This window comes from Ovis aries, chromosome 5, assembly GCF_016772045.2.
Source record: "Ovis aries strain OAR_USU_Benz2616 breed Rambouillet chromosome 5, ARS-UI_Ramb_v3.0, whole genome shotgun sequence".
In the NCBI taxonomy this organism is placed as follows: domain Eukaryota; kingdom Metazoa; phylum Chordata; class Mammalia; order Artiodactyla; family Bovidae; genus Ovis; species Ovis aries.
In genome coordinates, this window is record NC_056058.1 from 43,603,756 (window position 1) to 43,626,563 (window position 22,808).

At 41.3% G+C, this 22,808-nt stretch overlaps 1 protein-coding gene across 3 annotated transcripts; it reads right to left on the bottom strand.

The window, feature by feature from the left end:
- Nucleotides 1–473: 473 nt before the first annotated feature.
- Nucleotides 474–6,744, bottom strand: CDKN2AIPNL (CDKN2A interacting protein N-terminal like). 3 transcript variants are annotated; one of them, XM_027970251.3, is made up of 3 exons: nt 6,490–6,744; nt 5,057–5,156; nt 474–834 (listed from the first exon to the last, which is right to left on the bottom strand). In XM_027970251.3, exons 1-3 carry the CDS (start codon nt 6,726–6,728, stop codon nt 823–825), a joined length of 351 nt encoding a protein of 116 aa, XP_027826052.1. In that variant the 5' UTR covers nt 6,729–6,744; the 3' UTR covers nt 474–822. The 3 variants fall into 3 exon arrangements, with proteins under 3 accessions (XP_027826052.1, XP_027826053.1, XP_060271728.1); XM_027970252.3 differs by having other exon boundaries at nt 474–1,830; XM_060415745.1 differs by having other exon boundaries at nt 474–5,156.
- Between the last annotated feature and the right edge of the window lie 16,064 nt (nt 6,745–22,808).

The following is a 22,808-nucleotide window of genomic DNA, read 5'->3' on the forward strand; positions in this document are numbered from 1 at the left end:
GGGGCGGGGGGTAAGAAACACACATCAACTGAAAGGGAAATTAATGAGAACTTCAGAGCAAAGCAGCACTGCACTAAATAAGTATTTCTTGAGGGATTGTACAAGGCAGTTCCTCAAGTCTAGAAAACCAAACCTTAGGCTCCCTCCAGGAAAAAAAGGGTACGGGCTTTTTACTCAGCAGCCTGGAAGGCCTTATAGAGACCAAGCTGTGGAATCTTGTTTCAGTGAGCTTTAAGGCTTTTTTTTTTTTTTTTTAAATAAGACTTTTTAAAAAAATAAGGCTGCCTTTTCCCATGAGCTGGTAGATAAACCTGAAGCCCTATGATTTTGATTTTCAGTCATCTCTAAAAAAGGTGAAATGTGTGTGGAAACAGGGTATATGGATGGTGTAAACTTCAGGTAGAAATAAGGGATATGATTTGCCTCAGGCAGCAGAGGAAAAAGACTATAAAGCAGAATCACACTTAAAGGTACACTGTTGAAAAGTCCAAAGTGTATAATTCATTACCTGCCATTATTACATCAACATAAAAAAAAATAGGCACTTTAAACATTTTGACCAACAAAAGGGCATGATTTTTTTTTTTGAGAGCATGATTTATAAACACATAAATATCCATGCATACTTTTACAATGATAGCTACTAGAAAAATGAGAACTTTAAAAATGCCAATCTAGACAAGATTCCCTTTCATTCTAATTGCCTCTTTCCTACATGTTAATACCAAGAATCTTAAGAGGCCGCTGAGGTCAATGTCGCATTCATGCCAGCCTCCTTTCCAAGTCTATAACTAATGATGAAAGTGTGACGAATCTTCTGCCTTAGCTTTGATGCTAGGAAAAAAAAGAAAAAGTTAGTAGCCATGTAGTCTAATGACTCAAATTCATAAGTAAAAATACAGCAGTGATACAAATTTTATGTCCTACCCAGATGGTATGTAAGTAGACTCAGAAATTATCAAGAGTTTACTATGTACAGAAGATAGAGCAAAACACTGACCATACCATCCACTTGGAAGCAGATTTTTTGTTTTGTCACCTGTGTTCTGTTAATGTTCACAATTCACAGTAATAGAAATACTTAAAAAATAACTTTTTCCATGGCATGCTCTGCAACGAGGGCTTCTAAAAACAGAATCACACAAACCCTTTATTGTTCTAAATTAAAATCAGTTGAATCCAGGTAGTAATTCACAACATTTCACATTGACTCAGGATATTTAGAAGATGTGAAGGTTATGTGTTTCTGAATTTCACACTATTAGAAACTGTAAATGCATGTCTTCAAATAGTGATGAACTGAAGCAGATATATTCTTTCTGGGTACTCTCTAGCACCTTTGGTAAATTTAAACTTGGCTTTAGACAACTCTTAAGCAGGGTGTGAAGAAATCATTTTGGCTCTCACCTATTTCAATGGATTTCCTTAACATTTAGCAGTGCAAGTGAGTCAATCAGAGTCTTTTTAGCAATCAGTTTTCAAGGTATGACCTATTTCCTGGCTTAAGCCTGTCATATCAGTCTTTGAGAAGTGAAGAAGCAAAATTCCTCAGCAAGAGCAAAATATAAGAGGTCTTTCTCCTTTGAGGAAAATGCAGTTACCACCTAAAGAAACCATCTTTATTCCAAAGGGAAAGAGAATCCGGTAAGCCCTCTCTTCAATTCCCAACAGGACAGACCAAGACTGGAGTAGCAGCAGAGCTGCCCCTGGCTTTGGCTGTTTCAAGTCTGGTCTTTGACACTCGTGTTGGTAGGTGATTAACTCATGCTGGGCACCAGGCAACAGACTGGCCTGTAGGGTCAGACACAGCTCTTCTGGCTGGTTCTATTTCTGTGGATAAAGGGAAAAAGAAAGGTAGCTCCACGAAGCATTTATCTTAGGATCCAAGACAAAACCTGATTTAACTACTCTGGCAGGCTGAAAAAATTTTTTTAATATTGACAAATACTTGCCATCTTACTAGAATCACATCTCCTTCCATCAGTGGAGTGGCTGCTCTGTTACTTCAGAGCTTTCCAAGACTGGATATAATGTACAAGAAGAAAAATTCTCTGAAAGGCAAGCACACTTTTCTAACTTCTCTTCCACATTTCATATTTAGTCACTTTCCATACTGCTATTTTCCCTCTTGATAAAAATGTTCTCAGGAAAAATGGAGTTATTAAGTGGACAGATTCTTTCTTTGGCCAATAACGATAACTTCCTAGTGAATCACTGCTCTTCTTAAGATGATGCCTTGGAAATAATATAAACAGTCTCAGTAACACCACCATTCCTGAGGGAGCTGCTGCACTCGGTTAATTATTGCTCATTAATGGGTAACGTGGTTGATCACAAAGTTCTGCTGGTAGGTACCTTGGGAGGGCCGGTGGATAATTGAGAGTGTTCAATATATTTGTGTTTGAACCTCTTTTTTTCCAAAGAAAAATCATACACTGCAACTGTCTGACAAATACCACCTGTCAGAGTCCCATGCTCATTTCTTTTATCAGATTTGCCCACACCATACCCCCTTTAAAAAAAGCTGGACAGACCTCATTTTTACTGGCCTTAAAAGTGCCAAATAGCCATAAAGTATTTTTTTAATCTTTAAAGAACTTAATGTCCCTAAATAATCTTCACTATCCAGTCTCTGTATACCACTGATGCCAGGCGATTCATTTCTACTTTGTAGCTAGCTTCAAAATCCAACTAAAAACTCTTAGAGCTAAGGATCAATTCTGGGCAGAACCATAACTGACCTTTTCAAGTGCATGGCTCAGCATCAAGGTTCTTTGTTTTGTTTTTTTGTCTCTGGGCTGGCAATGGTGCTTAATGTTTGTCAACCTCTATTACATGCAAAAACCTCAGGCAAGACACACACACAGACTGCTGCAAAGCCCCCAGGGCTCCCTCTGCAGTGGGCACTCAGGGTGGCTTTCAGAAGAGAAGGGACAGCCTTCAACACACCACAGTTCTGTCATGGAACAGGTAAGATGACTCATTCGCAGGACAGGCTTATCTAAAAGACCTTACCAACTGGCAACACACTACACATCCTCCAAGTATCTCACTTTTCAGAATCTACTTAGCTTCATTTTCAGTGACACTGACAGTCTAAAATTTAACTGGGTTACTAAAAAAACCTAAGTATTATTTGAAGGAAGTTCAAACATACATAATCCAAAAGTGCTATAGAAATGCAGCCACCCTGAAGGCTTCTTCCAGGTAACTAGGTGCCAGTGATGAGTCTGATGGCAAAGCTGGCTTCAGGGATGCCAAAGTTCATCTCTGAGAACTCTACTCTGGAGGCTGACACTGTGAGTGTCCAAAATGAACAGGGGATTCAAAAATGAACTCAGAACAGGGGTTCCCTACATTTTTGAGGTTCCAGACCCCTTTACAAAATGTTTAACAGTTTAGAAATTCTTCCCTCACCACACACACATACTTCTTCACTCTGGTCTATGGATAATGTTAGGGACATGCTTGTTAATTACAAAAACTCCTTAGACTCATCTGGAGTTTGAAATCCAAAATTCATCAAGTGTTATGACCTCCAATATCCCAGCATGACTGTGAAGAGAGAAATATAATATTTACGAGAAAAACAGATCTTAGAGAGGGCAGACCACCTTTTAGGAGCAAAAAGTCAAGGAAAGAACTGGCCATGAGCAGTCAAGAAATGAAAGCTCACCCTACTCCCTGCCTGTCCCTAACCCATGTGGCCAGAAATTATCTAACTGTCCCATGCCTGAGCCCAAGGAACCTGATGACCTGGATACTAAGGGACTTACTCCAGGTTTCTTTTTTAATATTTCATAGGAGAATTCCAAAAGTCACAAATGCACAATTCACAATGGCTCCCTGGCTACAAACAGTAGCCCTGTTAACAGCTGATATGAAAAACAAAATAGCCCCTTGAACTCAACCTGAAACTTTTGATTCCAGATTCAGTTACAAAACAATACTTTGTGTGTGTGTGTGTATGTAATAAAGTTTTATTAAAGTATAAAGGAGAGAGAGAAAGCTTCTGACATAAAAAAACAACAACAATACTTTTAAAGGGACACTACCTGAAATCAAGTGGGGTTTGCTGTTTGGGGCTGAAATACTTTTGGGGCAGCTGAGGATTTGATTAGTTCCCGAAACCCACACTGAAGGGAACCTTTTTCTATGCCCTGCTTCCCAAAACAAGACCCAAGTGGGGTGAAGCAAGCGTTTGCCTATGTTTCTGAGATGAGAACTAACAGAGGCTAGCAGCCTTTGGTCAATTCTGTAAGCATTTTCTGAGCACCTTCTCTAGTGCATGCCTATACCAGGTTTCAGAGTTAACAGGATCAATGTCTTAAGCACCATCTCATCTCTCAAGAAGCTTACCATGTGCCCTTAAAAAGGTCTGGGTGAAGTGCTATGGGGGATGAGGAAACAATTAATTCCACTGCCTAAGGAGACCAGGGCAAATAAGAAAAAGCCTATCTTGGGAGACAGTAAAAAGCAGTTGGTATCCTCTGAGTTTTCTTCTGCCACACACACACTATGGCCCCTGCCCCTACGGGCAAATACAAGGCTTGACAGGCAACAGCTCACTATGGAAAAATTCACAGCCTCACATCAGACCAAGCCTGGCAGAATAGGAAACAGTTACGATGTGCGGATATCACCCCATCCACATTTCCGTCAACAAGTCAGAGAGGCCAAACAAGTCTGGTGGTGTCCTCAACCACTGCGGTAAGGATAAGTTAATGTTATCAATAAGATTTTTTAATAAGTGGGAAACTGTAGCACTCTAACAAACATTTTCTTAAAATTCAAGCAAAAAGCTCTAAACAGAATGTTCCTAAAGGAACTAAAGAGGTTGAATTTATGTGTTACTCCACCCACTGTGTAATTTACCTACTGAGTTGTTATCTGGTTATGAAAAGCTTTATACCAGTTACAGAGAAATAAAATGAAAGGGCTTAGATTGGGGTAGTAAAGAAGAGCATTCAGAAAACAATATACTCTAATACATCACCATAAAGGCAGGGGCCATTAGCTCTATACCATTTCAAATGCACTTGGAAATCCTGTTTACCTTTTTCATGAATTCACCTCTGGTAGTAAACTGTGGCAGGTCTTCCACTTCAATCCCATCAGCCATTTCCATCACCTTGTCTAAAAGGTCTTTGTTGTAACTGCACAATAAAAAGTAGTAAGATAAAAACCCTGGAAGAATTATTGTCACTGTGGGCTAAAAAGAAACTGCAGGTAGCTGGACTATAAACGCAACTCTCAGAGGAACAATTTGATACTACTGGGGAAACTGATAGCAACATCAAGTTAGAAAATAGTTCTTCCGCATGTAGCTACAGAAGCGGCACTAGGAATGCCGACAGAGCAGGTGTAAGATTTACAAAACAAGACTTACAAAAACAGAGGCACTGTACATCTGGCAGTACGTATTCTTGGATATGGTATGAGGGCCAATTTTTTTTTTTAATATGTGGAATACTGGTCTAATGAAAATAATGTTACTTGTTCATTTGTCCAATATTCTTTCTTTTGCCTAATCTTGGATCTTGTTAACTAGAATTTACTAGGGGCACCTGGAAGTCAGAGAAACAGAAGGGATGCAGCAGGCACTGCTTCCCAAAATTCTGTTCCAATAACTCCCCAAATCTGAAAGCAAAACCAAGTGGCTTAGGACTGGAGGGGCCATGTGACCACACAGCCATAAGGAGCACAGAGACCAGAACTAGTCAACTAAGTCATTTCATTATCCTAACAGAATTTCAGGAAATGCTAAATAAAAGGATGGAGCCTAAAGATTTGCCAACCACTTCATGGAGTGGTAGAGTGCCATATTTCAAGCATTTCAAACACAGTTCTTGAAGGCATTTGTTATTTTCATAAAAGGAAAGGCAGAGAGGCAAAGAGTGCTGCTTGCTACTGGGTCCAGCAGACTAGGATGTGAGAGAAAAAGCCAAGGGCCACAAACTACATCCTGCCATAAATGGTAAAATCCACCAATCCTGCCAGAAGCTGCATGGTCCTAGGTATGTCTCTTTCCCTCTCTTCAGTTGCTTATGTAAACTGGGGATCTCAGTTTCTGTCCCTGCACGTTTGCCATGTGGAAGAAAGGAGCTAATGAACTTAAAATTATGCACTCAGAAAGAGGATGGCTTGAAGTAATTACAGTAATAGTACAAACAAAATATTTGTATTTTGCATTACTAAATACAAAATTGAACGCCTAGCACGTATAGGGCTCTTCTTGCTAGATGACCGCCTGTGCTAAGTGCTTTTCACCCTTTAATACTGTAGTCATCACAATTCATTTTCCAGATGAGAAAGTCGAAGCTCTGAGAGGTTTAGTATCTTTTCAAGAATTGGCTAAGGTGGGACTCTGCCTTAGGCCTGGCCAGTACGGTTGGAGACTGGGGACGGGGGTCAGCCTTGGGCGGGGGCTAGCCCTGGGGTTAGGACTGCGGGTTGGGACAGGGTCAGTTAGCCGGCAAGGGTCCGCACCTGCAACCCAGGAAGAGGTGGTTGGCCCAGACCATGGAGAGGGACAGCAGCTGGTCCAGGCGGCCGCCACCGTCGGGTGGATCGCGGTAGTCGGGCAGATGGCGCAGGATGAATTCCATGCGGGCCTTCCATTGCTTCTCGCTCTCCGAGTAGGAGCGGAACTGCTCAGCGAAGTCAGTCGCTCGCCGCACACCCGAGATTAGCTCTTCCACGGCAGCGGCAGCCTCGCCACCCACCATGGCGCCCTCCACCGCTAAGGGCTGGACCCGCCCACCGCCTTCCCGACATGCACCGCGCCACCGCTCTGCGGCTAGAGGAGCACCGGCGGCGCGCGACTGCGCCGGAGGATTGGTCTGGAGCGCCCTCGGCGGGCGCGGCGGCCTCACCCAGCCCGAACCGGCACCTCAGACCTCAGCCGGCGCCTCTGGAGTGGCTCTACCTCAGGGCCTCAGGGGCAGTTCTCACTGGACCGAGTGGGAAACCAGTAGGGAAACGGAGGCCTTCCCAAGCACAGAGCAAGGACGGCCCTCTCCCATTCGGCAGCTGGACGTCAGTCAGGGCTTTTACTGTGTCCTTGACCTGGGAATTCCCTGAGCACCTGGCCCGCGGGACCATTGCCCACAGTTCCGAGGAGTTACAGGTGTGGTTGCTCAGGGTCTACTTTTATCCATTCCCAGAGGCCTTGACACTCCACCCAGCTTGTGGCCCGCCTTCCTGGAACCAATTAGCGATTCAGCTGAGTGCTTGCCAGACCCTTTGCTAGGTGCTGGGATGTATGAGAGCAAACTCAGAGCGCTCCTCTAGTGAACTTTAGTCTGCTGGGGGAGATAGACATTATTAGTGAATATTTAATAATTGCTCAAGGAAGACTTTTGAGCATTGACGAAGTTTAATAAAAGAGAGACCCAGAGTGCCAGGAGCATGGATAAGCAAGAGACCTGATGCAGACTTGGTGGTCAGGGAAATGATACTGGAGAGCTGAGGAACTGACAAGAGTTAAGTACCCGGAAAAGAGTAGGGCACCGCAGGAGACCCCGAACTGGTGAGAGAACTGCAAGATCTGTATGACAAATCCTAGAGTAGGGGGACAGTGGAGGAGATAAGGATGCAAAGATCACCAAGGACAGTAGATCACAGAAGGAGTTGTGGCCTAGGCCCTAAAAAGAATGGGGAGCCACTGAAGGATTTTAACCAGGTATTTCCAAAAGATGTTGGCAGGAGCCAAAATGGAAGTGTCTGGAGGAAATAAGCAGGTGAGTTGGCCTGACTCTGCTGTCGGTTCTAGGGTCAGGTAGACCCACTGACAAACGAGTTCATAAAAGCTGAATTTCACATCTCATTCAGGAACTGGGAAACCACTTGCACTTCCATCAACCTTGGGAAGTTATTGAGCTAATAGGCTTCCCCATCTTCCCCCATCAAATGTGGGTTGAAGTACAGAACTGAGCCTAGAGTCCAGGATCCAAGGCTTCAGTGTAGGTCCAGTATTGTGAGGCTTAGGAGCAAAGCAACCTATGAGTCTCCTGCTTCTGCAGCTTGTGATGAGACATCAGGGCCTCTAGCAGGCATAAAACAGGTATGGAATGGAAATATCAGGCAGTCTCACAAGTAGACTGTGCCTGCAAAAAACAGTACCAGGCTCAGTGACACCCATTGTGGTTAACAATAGGGAGGCATGCTACTTTTACCCTGGTTATTGGGAAGAATGTGAACAGACCTGTGAAATCAGACAGACTCAGCTTCTCCACATCAGTCAGCAATAGGTGCCAAGAGCTGGGGTTCCTGAAATTAAGTGTAGATTACATCACCTAAGGAGCTTGTTAAAATAACAGATTCCTTAAGAGTTGCGGTAGTCCAGTGGTTAGGATTTGGTGCTTTCACTGCCATGGCCCAGGTTCAGTCCCTGGTCAAGAAACTGAAATTATGAAAGCTGTGAGACACAGCCAAAAATAGCAGAGTCCCAGGCCCATAACTGGATTTTGCGTCAAGGCTCCAGGAAATTGATTCCATCTGCAGCTGACCAAACTTTGAAAAACATTGATGAGGGTTCTTGGGACCAAATTCTTGGTCACCTGATTGTATGGTAGAGAGGTTGCCCCAGAAATAGGAACCTGGACTTTGCAACCAACAACTGCAGCTACATAGCTAACTCATGTAAAGGCTAAGAGGTCATCTGGCAACTGTCTCATTTAGAATCATCTTTAATAATGATGAGACATATGCATATGTGTACCTACATATAGACATATTCATGCATGCAGGTCATAAGAACTCAAACGTACACAAATAGGTATTTTTTTTATACTATGATCTTCTTAACATTATACTTTCAAAATGTAAAGTAGCCTAAAAATGTTAGTTAATATTAACATTTTACAGGGCCCTGTGGCAAGTCCAGTCACTGCCCAGGTTATTGTTTCTAACTCGTTTCCGTGATTCAGATTTTCTTAAAGTGAAGTACTTATATAGAGAAGTACAGCTTTCCTACCTTATCTTCTTTTTAAAACATCGTTGTGTGTGTGTGAAAGTTGTTCAGTCATGTCCAACTCTTTGCAATCCATGGACCATAGCCTACCCATCTCCTCTGTTCATGGAATTCTCCAGGCAAGAATACTGGTGTGGGTACCACTGAGTATTTTAAATGGATGAATTTAGTGGTTTCAATATATTCACAGATTTGTGCAACCATCAACACAAATTAAATATAAAACATTTTCATCACCCCTAAAAGAGAATCCATACCCATTAGCAATTGCTTTGCACTCACTCAAGCCCCTGGCAACAACTAATCTACTTTTTATCTCTATAGGTTTCCTATTCTGGGCATTTAACATCAGTGGAATCATACAATGTGTGGTCTCTTGTAAGCTCTTCACTTACATAATGTTTTCAAGATTCATCCATGTTGTAGCATGTGTTAGTATTTCATTCCATTTTTATGACTGAGTCCCTCTAGTCAAGGCTATGGTTTTTCCAGTGGTCATGTCTGGATGTGAGAGTTGGACTGTGAAGAAAGCTGAGCGCCAAAGAATTGATGCTTTTGAACTGTAGCGTTGGAGAAGACTCTTGAGAGTCCCTTGGACTGCAGGGAGATCCAACGAGTCTATTCTGAAGGAGATCAACCCTGGGATTTCTTTGGAGGGAATGATACTGAAGCTGAAACTCCAGTACTTTGGCCACCTCATGCGAAGAGTTGACTCATTGGAAAATCCCTTTGCTGGGAGGGACTGGGGGCAGGAGGAGAAGGGGACGACAGAGGATGAGATGGTTGGATGGCATCACCGACTCGATGGACGTGAGTTTGAGTGAACTCCGGGAGTTGGTGATGGACAGGGAGGCCTGGCATGCTGCAGTTCATGGGGTCGCAAAGAGTCGGGCACAACTGAGCAACTGAACTGAACTGAACTGAACATTCCATCATATGGATACACTTCATTTTGTTTATCCTTTCATCGGTTGCTAGACGTTTGGATTGTTTCTACACCTTGACTAGTATAAATAATGCTACTGTGAACATTCGTGTACCACACTTACAAGCTAAAAGTTTCTCCTGTTGTAGTTTCAGTGGATGCTGGCAAAATATTTAAGACTCCTAAAACAGAGCAGTGGTCATAGCAAACACCCTCTTCCAACAACACAAGAGAAGACTCTACACATGGACGTCACCAGATGGTCAACACTGAAATCAGATTGATTATATTCTTTGCAGCCAAAGATGGAGAAGCTCTATACAGTCAACAAAAACAAGACCGGGAGCTGACTGTGGCTCAGATCATGAACTCCTTATTGCCAAATTCAGACTTAAATTGAAGAAAGTAGGGAAAACCGCTAGACCATTCAGGTATGACCTAAATCAAATCCCTTATGATTATACAGTGGAAGTGAGAAATAGATTTAAGGGTCTAGATCTGATAGATAGACTGCCTGATGAACTATGGAATGAGGTTCATGACATTGTACAGGAGACAGGGATCAAGACCATCCCCATGGAAAAGAAATGCAAAAAAGCAAAATGGCTGTCTGGGGAGGCCTTACAAATAGCTGTGAAAAGAAGAGAAGTGAAAAGCAAAGGAGAAAAGGAAAGATATAAGCATCTGAATGCAGAGTTCCAAAGAATAGCAAGAAGAGATAAGAAAGCCTTCTTCAGCCATCAATGTAAAGAAATAGAGGAAAACAACAGAATGGGAAAGACTAGAGATCTCTTCAAGAAAATTAGAGATACCAAGGGAACATTTCATGCAAAGATGGGCTCGATAAAGGACAGAAATGGTCTGGACCTAACAGAAGCAGAAGATACTAAGAAGAGGTGGCAAGAATACACAGAAGAACTGTACAAAAAAGATCTTCACAATCCAGATAATCATGATGATGTGATCACTAATCTAGAGCCAGACATCTTGGAATGTGAAGTCAAGTGGGCCTTAGAAAGCATCACTATGAACAAAGCTAGTAGAGGTGATGGAATTCCAGTTGAGCTGTTTCAAATCCTGAAAGATGATGCTGTGAAAGTGCTGCACTCAATATGCCAGCAGATTTGGAAAACTCAGCAGTGGCCACAGGACTGGAAAAGGTCAGTTTTCATTCCAATTCCAAAGAAAGGCAATGCCAAAGAATGCTCAAACTACTGCACAATTGCACTCATCTCACATGCTAGTAAAGTAATGCTCAAAATTCTCCAAGCCAGACTTCAGCAATACGTGAACTGTGAACTCCCTGATGTTCAAGCTGGTTTTAGAAAAGGCAGAGGAGCCAGAGATCAAATTGCCAACATCCGCTGGATCATGGAAAAAGCAAGAGAGTTCCAGAAAAACATCTATTTCTGCTTTATTGACTATGCCAAAGCCTTTGACTGTGTGAATCACAATAAACTGGAAAATTCTGAGAGAGATGGGAATACCAGACCATCTGACCTGCCTCTTGAGAAATCTGTATGCAGGTCAGGAAGCAACAGTTAAAACTGGACATGGAACAACAGACTGGTTCCAAAGAGGAAAAGGAGTACGTCAAGGCTGTATATTGTCACCCTGCTTATTTAACTTCTATGCAGAGTACATCATGAGAAACGCTGGACTGGAAGAAGCATGGGTTGGAATCAAGATTGCCGGGAGAAATATCAATCACCTCAGATATGCAGATGACACCACCCTTATGGCAGAAAGTGAAGAGGAGCTAAAAAGCCTCTTGATGAAAGTGAAAGAGGAGAGTGAAAAGGTTGGCTTAAAGCTCAACATTCAGAAAACGAAGATCATGGCATCTGGTCCCATCACTTCATGGGAAATAGATGGGGAAACAGTAGAAACGGTGTCAGACTTTATATTTTTTGGCTTCAAAATTACCGCAGATGGTGATTGCAGCCATGAAATTAAAAGATGCTTACTCCTTGGAAGAAAAGTTATAACCAACCTAGATAGTATATTCAAAAGCAGAGACATTACTTTGCCGACTAAGGTCCGTCTAGTCAAGGCTGTGGTTTTTCCTATGCTCATGTATGAATGTGAGAGTTGGACTGTGAAGAAGGCTGAGTGCCGAAGAATTGATGCGTTTTAACTGTGGTGTTGGAGAAGACTCTGGAGAGTCCCTTGGACTGCAAGGAGATCCAACGAGTCCATTCTGAAGGAGATCAGCCCTGGGATTTCTTTGGAAGGAATGATGCTAAAGCTGAAACTCCAGTACTTTGGCCACCTCATGCGAAGTGTTGACTCATTGGAAAAGACTCTGATGCTGGAAGAGATTGGGGGCAGGACGAGAAGGGGACGACCCAGGATGAGATGGCTGGATGGCATCACGGACTCGATGGACGTGAGTCTGAGTGAACTCCGGGAGATGGTGATGGACAGGAAGGCCTGGCGTGCTGCGATTCATGGGGTCGCAAAGACTTGGACACGACTGAGCAACTGAACTGAACTGAACTGAACTGAAAACAGAGACAAAGAATTCTGTACTATGATCACAGCACAGCAAACAGCATAAGCTTTATGTTTGCATTGGTTCCTCTTGTCCCTTAAGTCCCACGGGGGTTATGACAAAAGGTCAGCAGTGGATGAGGTACAAACAGGTACAGGCGATGGATTTGTATGACTGCTGAGGAACCCCAAGTTTAGGGAACATCAGTCTTTTCTAAGGGCTTCCCAGGTGGTGCTAGTGGTAAAGAATCCACCAGCCATGCAGGAAATAAAAGAAGCGAAGGTTCTATTCCTGGGTTGGGAAGATCTCTTGGAGGAAGAAATGGCAACCTGCTCGATTATTCTGCCTGGAGAATCCCATGGACAGAGGAGCCTGGCGGGCTACAGTCCATGGGGTCCCAAAGAGTCAGACATGACTGAGAGCACACACACACACACAATCTTTCATAAAAGGCTGCAAGCAAACCTGCTTAACCTTTGCCCCAGAGGAGTACATTATCTGTTTTATCTGGACAGTAAACAAACTGACCCTTTATTTTGAAGATAGACACTATCCCTAGACTGCTTCATGGACAAATATCCTTGAAAAGACAATCTGGAACAAAAGGGCAGTTAGTGTCTAACTCTTAAGATGTGCAGATACATAAGACACCCATGGAAAATTGTTTCCCAGCATAGGTTGTTTTTTCTTTTTCTTTTTATGCATGTGGTTGTCTAATTGGTCCAGTTCAGTTTGTTGAAAAAGACCATCTTTTTTCCATTCAATTATTGTACTTTAATATCTTTGTCAAGAATTAATTGACCATCTATGTGTGAATCTATTTCTGGAGTCTATTCTGCTCCATTGATCTATGTGTATATCTTTTTACCAATATGATAGTGTCTTTTTTTTTTTTTTTTTGATAGTGTCTTGATTACTGTAGCTCAAGGAGCAAGATTTTTCTGTAAAGGGTGGCTATTATATAATTCCTGTTAGATACTTTTCTTTGTTTCTTTTTTCAATTGTTTACAAACATGAAAATCATTTTTCATCAACTCCTGCTGTAGCTTTATGGCAAGTCTTTAGATCATGTCATTTGAGTTATTCAGCTGTGTTCTTTCACAAAATGGTTTTGGCTATTTTAGTCTATTGCTTTTCAATACAAATTTTAGCATCAGTTTCTCAATTTTTAGAAAAACAAAGCTGCTAGGATTTTGATTGGGATTGCATTGAATCTGTGGATCAATGGGGGAGAATTAACATCTTAACAATATCGAGTCTTCCAATTCATATACATGGTGTATCTCCATTTATTTAGGTCTTATTGTTATGGTATATTTTAAAATCTGTTGAAACATTAGACTTAAACACATATTTGCCACTTTATTTGTTATTCTTCATTCATTCTCTGCTGCTTACTTTCCATCTTTTTTACTTTTCTTTTACCTGAAAAATTTGTTAACATTTCCTTTAGTCTGTTAGTGGCAGGTCACTTTTTGTCAAATGTAAAATTTTTATTTTCCTTCTGTTTTCGTTGTTTGGCTGGATATAAATTACCCCAAAACTTAGTGACTTAAAACAGTAACTATTTATTATCTCACGGTTTCTGTGAATCAGGAATTCACAGAATAGTTTAACTGGCATAGTTTAACTGGGTGGTTCTGGCTCAGGGTCTCTGATGCCAGAGACCTGTTTCAATACATTTGCGGGTTAGTGCTTTAGTTTTGTGAAGGCTTAGGTAGGAGCCCCGGAGCCGCCTCTAGGATGGCTCAGGCACATGGCTGTTTGTTTCAGGGCTCCGTTTCTCCTGACACGGACTCTCTGCAGGGCTGCCTGTGTGTCCTCACATGGTGGAGGCCTTCCTTCAGCATCAGCAAACCAAGGAGGAATAAGGGAGAGCTGCAATATCTTACATGACATGGACTCAGAGGGTCCATACCACCACTCTAACTTAGAAGTGAATTATTGAGTCCGCTACATATTTAAGGGCAAGATATTTTAGGCTCCACCTTTTAAATAGAGTGTCAGAGAATTTGTGAATGAATTTTAAACCACTACATTAAAAATTTTTTTTCTCTTCTCTTGTTTCTTCCTTTTCTTTCTTCTCTTTCTTCCTCCTCTGACTCTTTCTGCCTTTCCTCTCTCCTCCTCCTCCTCAGATTGTTTTCTAGAATACTCTTCACCAATTCTTTTAATTGTGGGCCTAGAAACTTTTAAGAGAATTCTAGAAGATACTTTAGAAAATACTCTAGAATACTTCTATTCAGTTCTTTTACTGCTGATAGAATTTAAGCTGTTTTAAGTAGTTCAAAATGGAGTCACAGTGGCCAATGTGAACTTCCATATTAGTTGTTTAATGTAGAATTGTGAGTGTCTTAGTGTTAGAAATTAAGAGTGTTACTTTAGGTAAGAATTTTTTTGGTAATCTGCAGAAAGACTTCACTGGAACAGAAAGAACATTGGAGACAAGACTCCCTGTGGTGTAATCATTATACCCTACTGGTGGACTCCTTAAAATAAGACCATAGATGGTCTAAGCAGGGGACGCAGGTTCGATCCTGGTCAGAGAACTAAGATCATATATGTTGTGGAGCAACTAAGCTCACACGCCACAACTAGAGAGTCTGTGCACCATAATGAAAGATTCCGTGTGCCGCAACTTAAGACCTAACATAACCAAATAAATAATTTTTTTTTAAAGGTCCTTGAGTCAGGTGACTTGAAAGCTCTTTGGTGGAGGACCGGATTCCAGTCTGCTGAGAGCTGTTCTATAGCAAAACTGCTAGAGACTGTTGGAGTAGAGGGTGACTACTAACTCGGCTTGTTGTGAGACCTGTTGAGTGATTGGGGACCACTGCTGAGATGCCTCCTTCTGGGGACTTCCCCTTGGAGTGGTTCATTACCCTTGTCTATTTTCACTACTTTGACTAAACTGTGTTGTGTGTTAATTGTGTGCAATAGACCAAATGATTATGCATTGAGTATTGGCTGTGTTTCATACATCTCCAACCCTGTGTTCTTACCTGGCCTTACTGCTGGGCCCTGCCACAAGGTGTCTTTGTCTAGATGTCCTTGCATCTCTATACTGTATTATGTGAAAGTTCCTGCTGTGTTATTTGGTACATATTCATGGTTTAAATGTTCATAATGAATTTTATAGCCTTTAGCATTTAAATGTACTTCTCTTTATCTTCTTTGAAGCTTTTTGTCCTGAATTTTGTGTTGTCAGATAGTAAGATTTTTAATGTTTACATTTTTCTGGTATGCTTTTCTTTGCCCATCCTTTCATTTTAACCTTTCTGAGTCATTTTGTCGTAGATGTATATAACCTAGAGTTGGATTAGGCTTTGAAATCTATTTTGAAAACCATTCTAAAAATAGATGAGTTAAACCCACTTATATTTATTGAATTGACAGATGTATTTGGTTTCAATTCTGTCATATTACTTTATGTTGTGCTTTCATTATTTACTTTTGTATTTGCCCTTTTTCTTAATGTAGTTTTGATACTTAGGAAGGTTTGTGTTTTTGCTCTAAAAGTTACCTTTGTAAAATACCCTGGATCCACCCTTTCTGGGGACTGGATCTTGATTCTCTACTATGAGCAACAATAAAATGACCTTTTAATTTCACCCTCTCTGCCTCACGCCTCCTCTCCATTCAGTCAATAGAATTAGTGTTTATGTTGAATATGATTAAGCTTCTACTTGATTTGGAAGCTTTAAATACTATCCTTTGAAACAAATAATTTGAGGTGATCAGTAAACTTATTCTTACTCCTATTTTCTCTTTCTTCAATTTTTTATTAATAATGAGAAATGTCTACAATATTAAGTAAGGCATGTAACATCTGCATTCTGATCTGTCGCCCTAATCTCTGTATTTGTTTTATTTCTACAGTTTAATACAGCCAATGCTCAAGGAAGGTCCTTGTATCCTGATTTCCTCAGGCTTGCTCAGGGGTGCTGCAACTGCTGTCCTATGGTTCTAGCGGGTTCCTCTGAAAAGGCTCATGAGAATAGTATTCTCTGATTTCTTACAGATTTTTAAATGTTTGTCTGCAGGCTGTGTACTTGAAGATCAGTTTGGCTGGACAGAACTCTTGGCCCATACTTTCCTTCCTTCGAGGGTCTTGCAGGTTTGGGTCCAGTTTGCAGTAATGCTTGTTGCCCTGGAAAAGTGGTTGGAATGTGGGGCTGGGGGAGCCCTCTGTTGCCACAGTGATGAACTTCTGATATGGACCCCTTGAGAAGTCACCTATCCCCTGGATTTCAGAGCTTGGTCCAGGAGAGTTTCTGTTTCTCAGATTTCTTTACAACCTTTATCTCTAGGAAAATTAGACCCACATTTTAAACTTCTTTTTTTTTTTTATAGTGCTTTCCAAGATTTTTCAGTGTCCCCAGCAATTCTGCTTTGTTCTATTTAGACCTTGTTTTCATAGTTCCCTTTCATAGTAGGGTCTTCTCCTTCCAGAAGGGAATCATTGCTGAGATTTCTGAGCTCTCTGAGGCTATACATCCCCTCTTTACTCAAGGTTTTCACCAGGCTTCCTGCTCATTTTCAGCCCTGCAGTTCTTTAAAAACACTTTGGAGGTTGCATTTTTCTCCTGGTTGCACAACTCCGTAGTTGACAGGTTTGCTGTTGTCCTTGTTAAGTCCTTGTTAGGACGATTCAGAACTAAACTGTTCCTTCAGAGATGGAACATTCTCCTATTTTGAAATTATAAGAAAAAATGTTATTTCCACTAAGACATTCTTTCAGCTAAACCTCTGTGGACATCAGGGTTTTTTTTCCTTCTGACAAACTCCTAAAAGTGAAATTCCTGGTTCAGGAGGGCATTCACACTTTTACTATGCCAAAGTATCCCCTAGAAAGTTTGCACCTGAGTTTCCAAATCTACCAGCCACAGGCCTCCTCTTTAAAAGCTGGCAAACAGTTTCTGCAATCACTGCTCGGCACATTCTAATGTTTCCAGACTCTGTTGAGCAAAACCTTCCTTCTCTTTGTTCAGGCTCCCACTTTGTGGCTGGTGCTCTGTAGAAGACCTCCCCGCCTAAAGGCCATGGCATGGAAGCCTGAGACTGGAAAAACAGCTAGTCCTTATTTACCTTCCAGCACTCTTCTGTTCTGATTTTGGTCTTAAAAAGGGAGGCCAATCCAACAGGTGAAAATGCTCCTGGAAATGACTCAAGGCGTCCTAGTGGGCAGTCAGATGAGAGCACTGAACCAGGGACTCCAGGGCTTCCTTTTTCTCAGCAAATAACCTAAATTCATAATGGTCCTGGAGGTAGCAAATGAAAAAAAAATACATAGTTTCCCTCCATACGTGACAAAACTATTCCAGAATAGCCAAATGGTCTTACCCATCCTGCTTTGGAAAAGTTGACAATGGAGGCGCATTAAAAATACCGAGTGAAGAGAGCTCTTGGATCTGGCTTCTCAAGCCTTTGTAGAGAATGGCTTTCCCAGCCAAAGCTGGGAAACATTAAAAGTTTTGAAACTCTGGGATCCACGGCTATTAAAGAAATATCTAAATTCTAAATATTCCTCTCCCAGGGCTTCCTTGGTATCCTGCCTAGCCAAGAGCAGAAGGCTCTCAGAGAGACAAATAATATGCACAACTTTTTTTAGTTCGCTTATGATAATTATCTCAAATTAACATCACAAGGCAGTGAAAATTACATTCCCCAAAGGCTTCCTACTGCAGGAAGTTACTCTGCTCCTTACTGCAAAGGTAGTAAAGATTAAAATCAGGTTAGCTTCTGTTGTGCAAAAGTTCGTTAATCCATTATTTATATTCATATGAGACGGTGGGTTTTTTAAAGATCAAAATCATGAATGCTTTAACCTGTTTTAAATGTAAGCTTAACTTTTCTGTTGAATTAGTCTTCTCTTGGCTAGAAATGTTAAAATTGGTATTTTTAAAACAGCAGTTGAGTGGCTGCTTTAACTGAATGGACGTTCAGCTCTCAGATCACAGAAAGTTATAGTTCCTCGCTATTTTGTACACTTCAGGGCATACCAGGAGTTGAGTTTGCCTCATTTTAAGCATAGCACTGATGAACTGAAGTGGTCACGTGGAAGGAGGTGGAGGAGGGAAGTCGGAGACCAGGTTACATGGGAGCAAAGGACACCGTTGGAGAGGCCATAGGACTATCTTCCTGTCTTTGAAGGGCTGTTTTGTAAAAGATGGCTCATTCTTCATTGCTTTTTGAGGCAGGCATAGGGCCAAAAAGTGAGAACTCTATAAAGTTGGATTTCATCTTTAAATAGAAGACCTTTATTAGAGATGTCTGAAAAATAAAAAAAGCTTCCTTGACTTGAACCGAGCTCCCAGCCATCGCACATCTACAATAAATTCATGATTGAACCAGATACATAATTAAATATTTCACAATTTAAAAAAATACGATAAGAAGAGCTCAAAATGTCTTTTAAAAAGCAAACTCTCTTGTTACCTGTTAATTTTGCAAAACAGGACACTGTGGCTGATCATCTTAATCCCAGTCTGAAACATGTTGCCTGCCTGGTTGCCTTTGACATCTACTCACATAAGGTATAATTAATAGCAAAAACTCAATAATGCTTTATATTTGCATTCTCTCTCATTTTTAAATATCCAAATGTTAACTCTTTCTCTATATACATTTATATATGTGTATTTCAAATTATGAATTTATATATTCCAGAGATAATTTTAGCTTTCAGGAGAACTCACATATCCTTTGTATTAATTCTGTTAACCCCAAAGAACCGTTTCCCAACATTCCTACCATTGGTCAGTGGTGGTAGAGGATTTCCCCACAGTTCAAGAACAAAATTCTCCGTGAGAGTGAAACTCTTAAGCACATAGTACAGTTTTTGTGTAAGAAATTTGCTGAAAGAGGTAGTTTCTCCAAACAACCCATCAAAAAATGGGCTGAAGACTTAAACAGACATTTCTCCAAAGAAGATGCTCAGATGGCCAACAGGCTTGATTGAAAAGATGCCTCACATTGCTAATTATTAGAGAAATGTAAATCAGAACTACAGTGAAGTATCACCTCACACCAGTCAGAATGGACATCACCAAAAAGTAGAGGAGGTGTGGAGAAAAGGGAACCCTCCTACACTGTTGATGGGAATGTAAATTGGTGGAGCCACTCTGGAGAACAGCATGGAGATTCCTTAAACTAAAAATAAAGTTGCAATATATCCAGCAGTCCCACTCTTAGGCATATATTCAGAAAAGACAAAAACTCTAATTCAAAAAGATATATGCATCCCAATGTTTATAGTAGCGTTACTTACAATAGCTAAGACATGGAAGCAACCTAAGTGTCCATCAACAGATGAATGCATGAGTATATGGCGTATGGCATAATGCAGTATTATTCAGCCATAAAAGAGAATGAAATACTGCCATTTGCAGCAACATGGATGGACCTAGAGATTGTCATACTGAGTGAAGTAAGTCAGACAGAGACAAATATCATATGATATCGCTCATATGTGGAATCTAAAAAAATGATACAAATGAATTTATTTATAAAACAGCAACAGACTCACAGATATAGAAAACAAATTTATGGTTACCAAAGGGGGAAGGGGAGAGGAAGGGATAAATTAGGAGTTTGGGATTAACAGATGCACACTACTATATATTAAATTGATAAATAATAAAGACTATATTTTATAATAATATATAATAGAAAACAAGGACCTATAACTTATAATGGAGAAGGAAATGGCAACCCACTCCAGTATTCTTGCCTGGAGAATCCCATGGAATGTATCCTGCCAGGCTCCTCTGTCCATGGGGTCGCAAGAGTAGACATGACTTAGTGACTAAACCATTACCACCACCAGACCTTATAGTAACCTATGACTGAGTCACTTTGCTGTACACCTGAAACTAACACAACATTGTAAATCAAGTATACTTCAGGGACCTCCCTAGAAGTCCAGTGGTAAGGAATCGGCCTACCAATGCAGGGGACACAGGTTTGATCCCTGGTCCAGGAAGATCCCACATGCTGCAGGGCAGCTAAACCCTTGCGCCACAACTGCTGAGCCCAAACACCACAACTACTGAAGCCTGCATACCCTGGAGCCTGTGCTCCACAACAAAAGAAGCCACCACAGTGAGAATTCTATGCACCACAACAAAGAGTGGCCCTCACTTGCCACAATTAGGGAAAAGTTCACATGCAGCAACAAAGACCCAGCGCAACCAAAAGTAAATAAATAAAGCTGGGAGAGTGAGGTCATTCATGATGTAAAAAATTGTACTTCAATAAAAAAGGAGATAGCTTTTCAATAAAAAGCAAGAAGGGGAAATTCCCTGGTGGTCCATTGATTAGGACTCAGCACTTTCACCATTAGGGCCTGAGTTCAGTCTCTGGTTGGGGAACTAAGATCCTGTAAGCCACGTGGCCTGACAGAAAAAAAAAAAAAAGGCAAGAAGGGATGATATGGATGTGGTTTCACTCCTGAATTTAGCTAAAATAAGTTTGTTTTATCTTGCCCTGTCTTCTCAAGAAAGAAAATGCAGCAAAGGAATGGAGATGAATGTGAGAGCCCCGGGCTCATCTCTTATGTCCTGAGGGGTAGACAGAGGCAGGCTGCCAAGTGCTGGGCCCTCGGGTGGACACAGATGCCAGTCACGGGCAAGAACTGCACTTTATAGTACTTCTAGACTCACCAAGACCGGCCAAGGACTGGTCAGCACCATGCCATGACTAGACACCAGGTTGCTTTTCAGCATCTAACCAGCAAGTCTTGCCACATACTGTGTCCTCTCCCACACTGTGACTATTAAGTGCAGACAAACTTTCTGGTTCCGCCCTATCTTTAGCCACAGTATTAACTTGTGGTGCTAATGGAAGAATCACATCTTAATGTGCCAGATTTAGCACACACAGAGAAATTCCGAAGCTTGGTTAAATTTGGATTTCAGATAAATAATATTTTAGTTTTGCTGCTGCTGCTAAGACGCTTCAGTTGTGTCCGACTCTGTGCGACCCCATAGATGGCAGCCCACCGGGCACCCTGTCCCTGGGATTCTCCAGGCAGGAACACTGGAGCGGGTTGCCATTTCCTTCTCCAGTGCATGAAAGTGAAAAGTGAAAGTGAAATCGCTCAGTCATGTCTGACTCTTAGCGACCCCATGGACTGCAGCCTACCAGGCTCCTCCGTCCATGGGATTTTCCAGGCAAGAGTACTGGAGTGGGGTGCCATTGCCTTCTCCGTTTTTTGTTTTTTTGTTTTTTTTAGTATTAGTAGATCCTAAATGTGTTCTGTCTAGCAACCTACTGCATTGTTCCAATCAGTATTTAAGACTTTGAAAGGAAAAATAAATGAATCAATACATGAATGGTCAGGAAGATCAATAGGACAGAAACAAATCACAGAGGTATAATTAATGAAAATTTAACACTTAAAAAAATAGTTTGTCAATTTAAAATTTTGTTGTTCTTCAGTTGCTAAGTTGTGTCCAACTCTATGCAACCCCATGCACTGCAGCAAACCAGGCTTCACTGTCTCCCAAAATTTGCTCAAATTCATGTCCATTAAGTCAGGGATGCTATCTAACCATCTCATCCTCTGCTGCTGCCTTCTCTTTTTGCTTTCGGTCTTCCTCAGCATCAGGATCTTTTGCAGTGAGTCGGCTCTTTGCATCAGGTGGCCAAATTATTGGAGCTTCAGCCTCAGCATCAGTTCTTTTAATGAATATTCAGGGTTGATTTCCTTTAAGATTGACTAGTTTGATCTCCTTGCTTTCCAGGGAACTCTCAAGGGTCTTCCCTAACACCACAGTTCAAAAGTATCAATTCTTCAGCACTCAGCCTTCTTTATGGTCCCACTCTCACATCCATACATGATTATTGGAAAAACTATAGCTTGGACTATATGGATCTATGTCGGCAAAGTGATATCTCTGCTTTTTAATATGCTGCCTAAGTTTGTCATAGCTTTTCTTCCAAGGAGTAAGTGTCTTTTAATTTCATGGCTACAGTCACCATCTGCAGTGATTTTGAAGCCCAAGAAAATAAAATCTGTCACTGCTTCCACATTTTTCTCTTCTATTTGCCATGAAGTGATGGGACTACATGCCATGATCTTAGTTTTTTGAATGTTGAGTTTCAAGCCAGCTTTTTCACCGTTCTTTTTCACCTTTATCAAGAAGCTTTTAGTTCCTTTTCACTTTCTGTCATTAGCGTGATATCGTCTGCATATCTGAGATTGTTGATATTTCTCCCGGCAATCTTGATTCCAGCTTGTGATTCATCCATCCTGGCATTTCTCATGATGTACTATGCATATAAATTAAATAAGCAGGGTGACACTATACAGCCTGTCATACTCCTGTCCCAATTTTGAACCAGTCCATTTTTCCATGTCCAATTCTAACAGTTACTTCGTGACCTGCATACAGGTTTCTCAGCAGACAGGT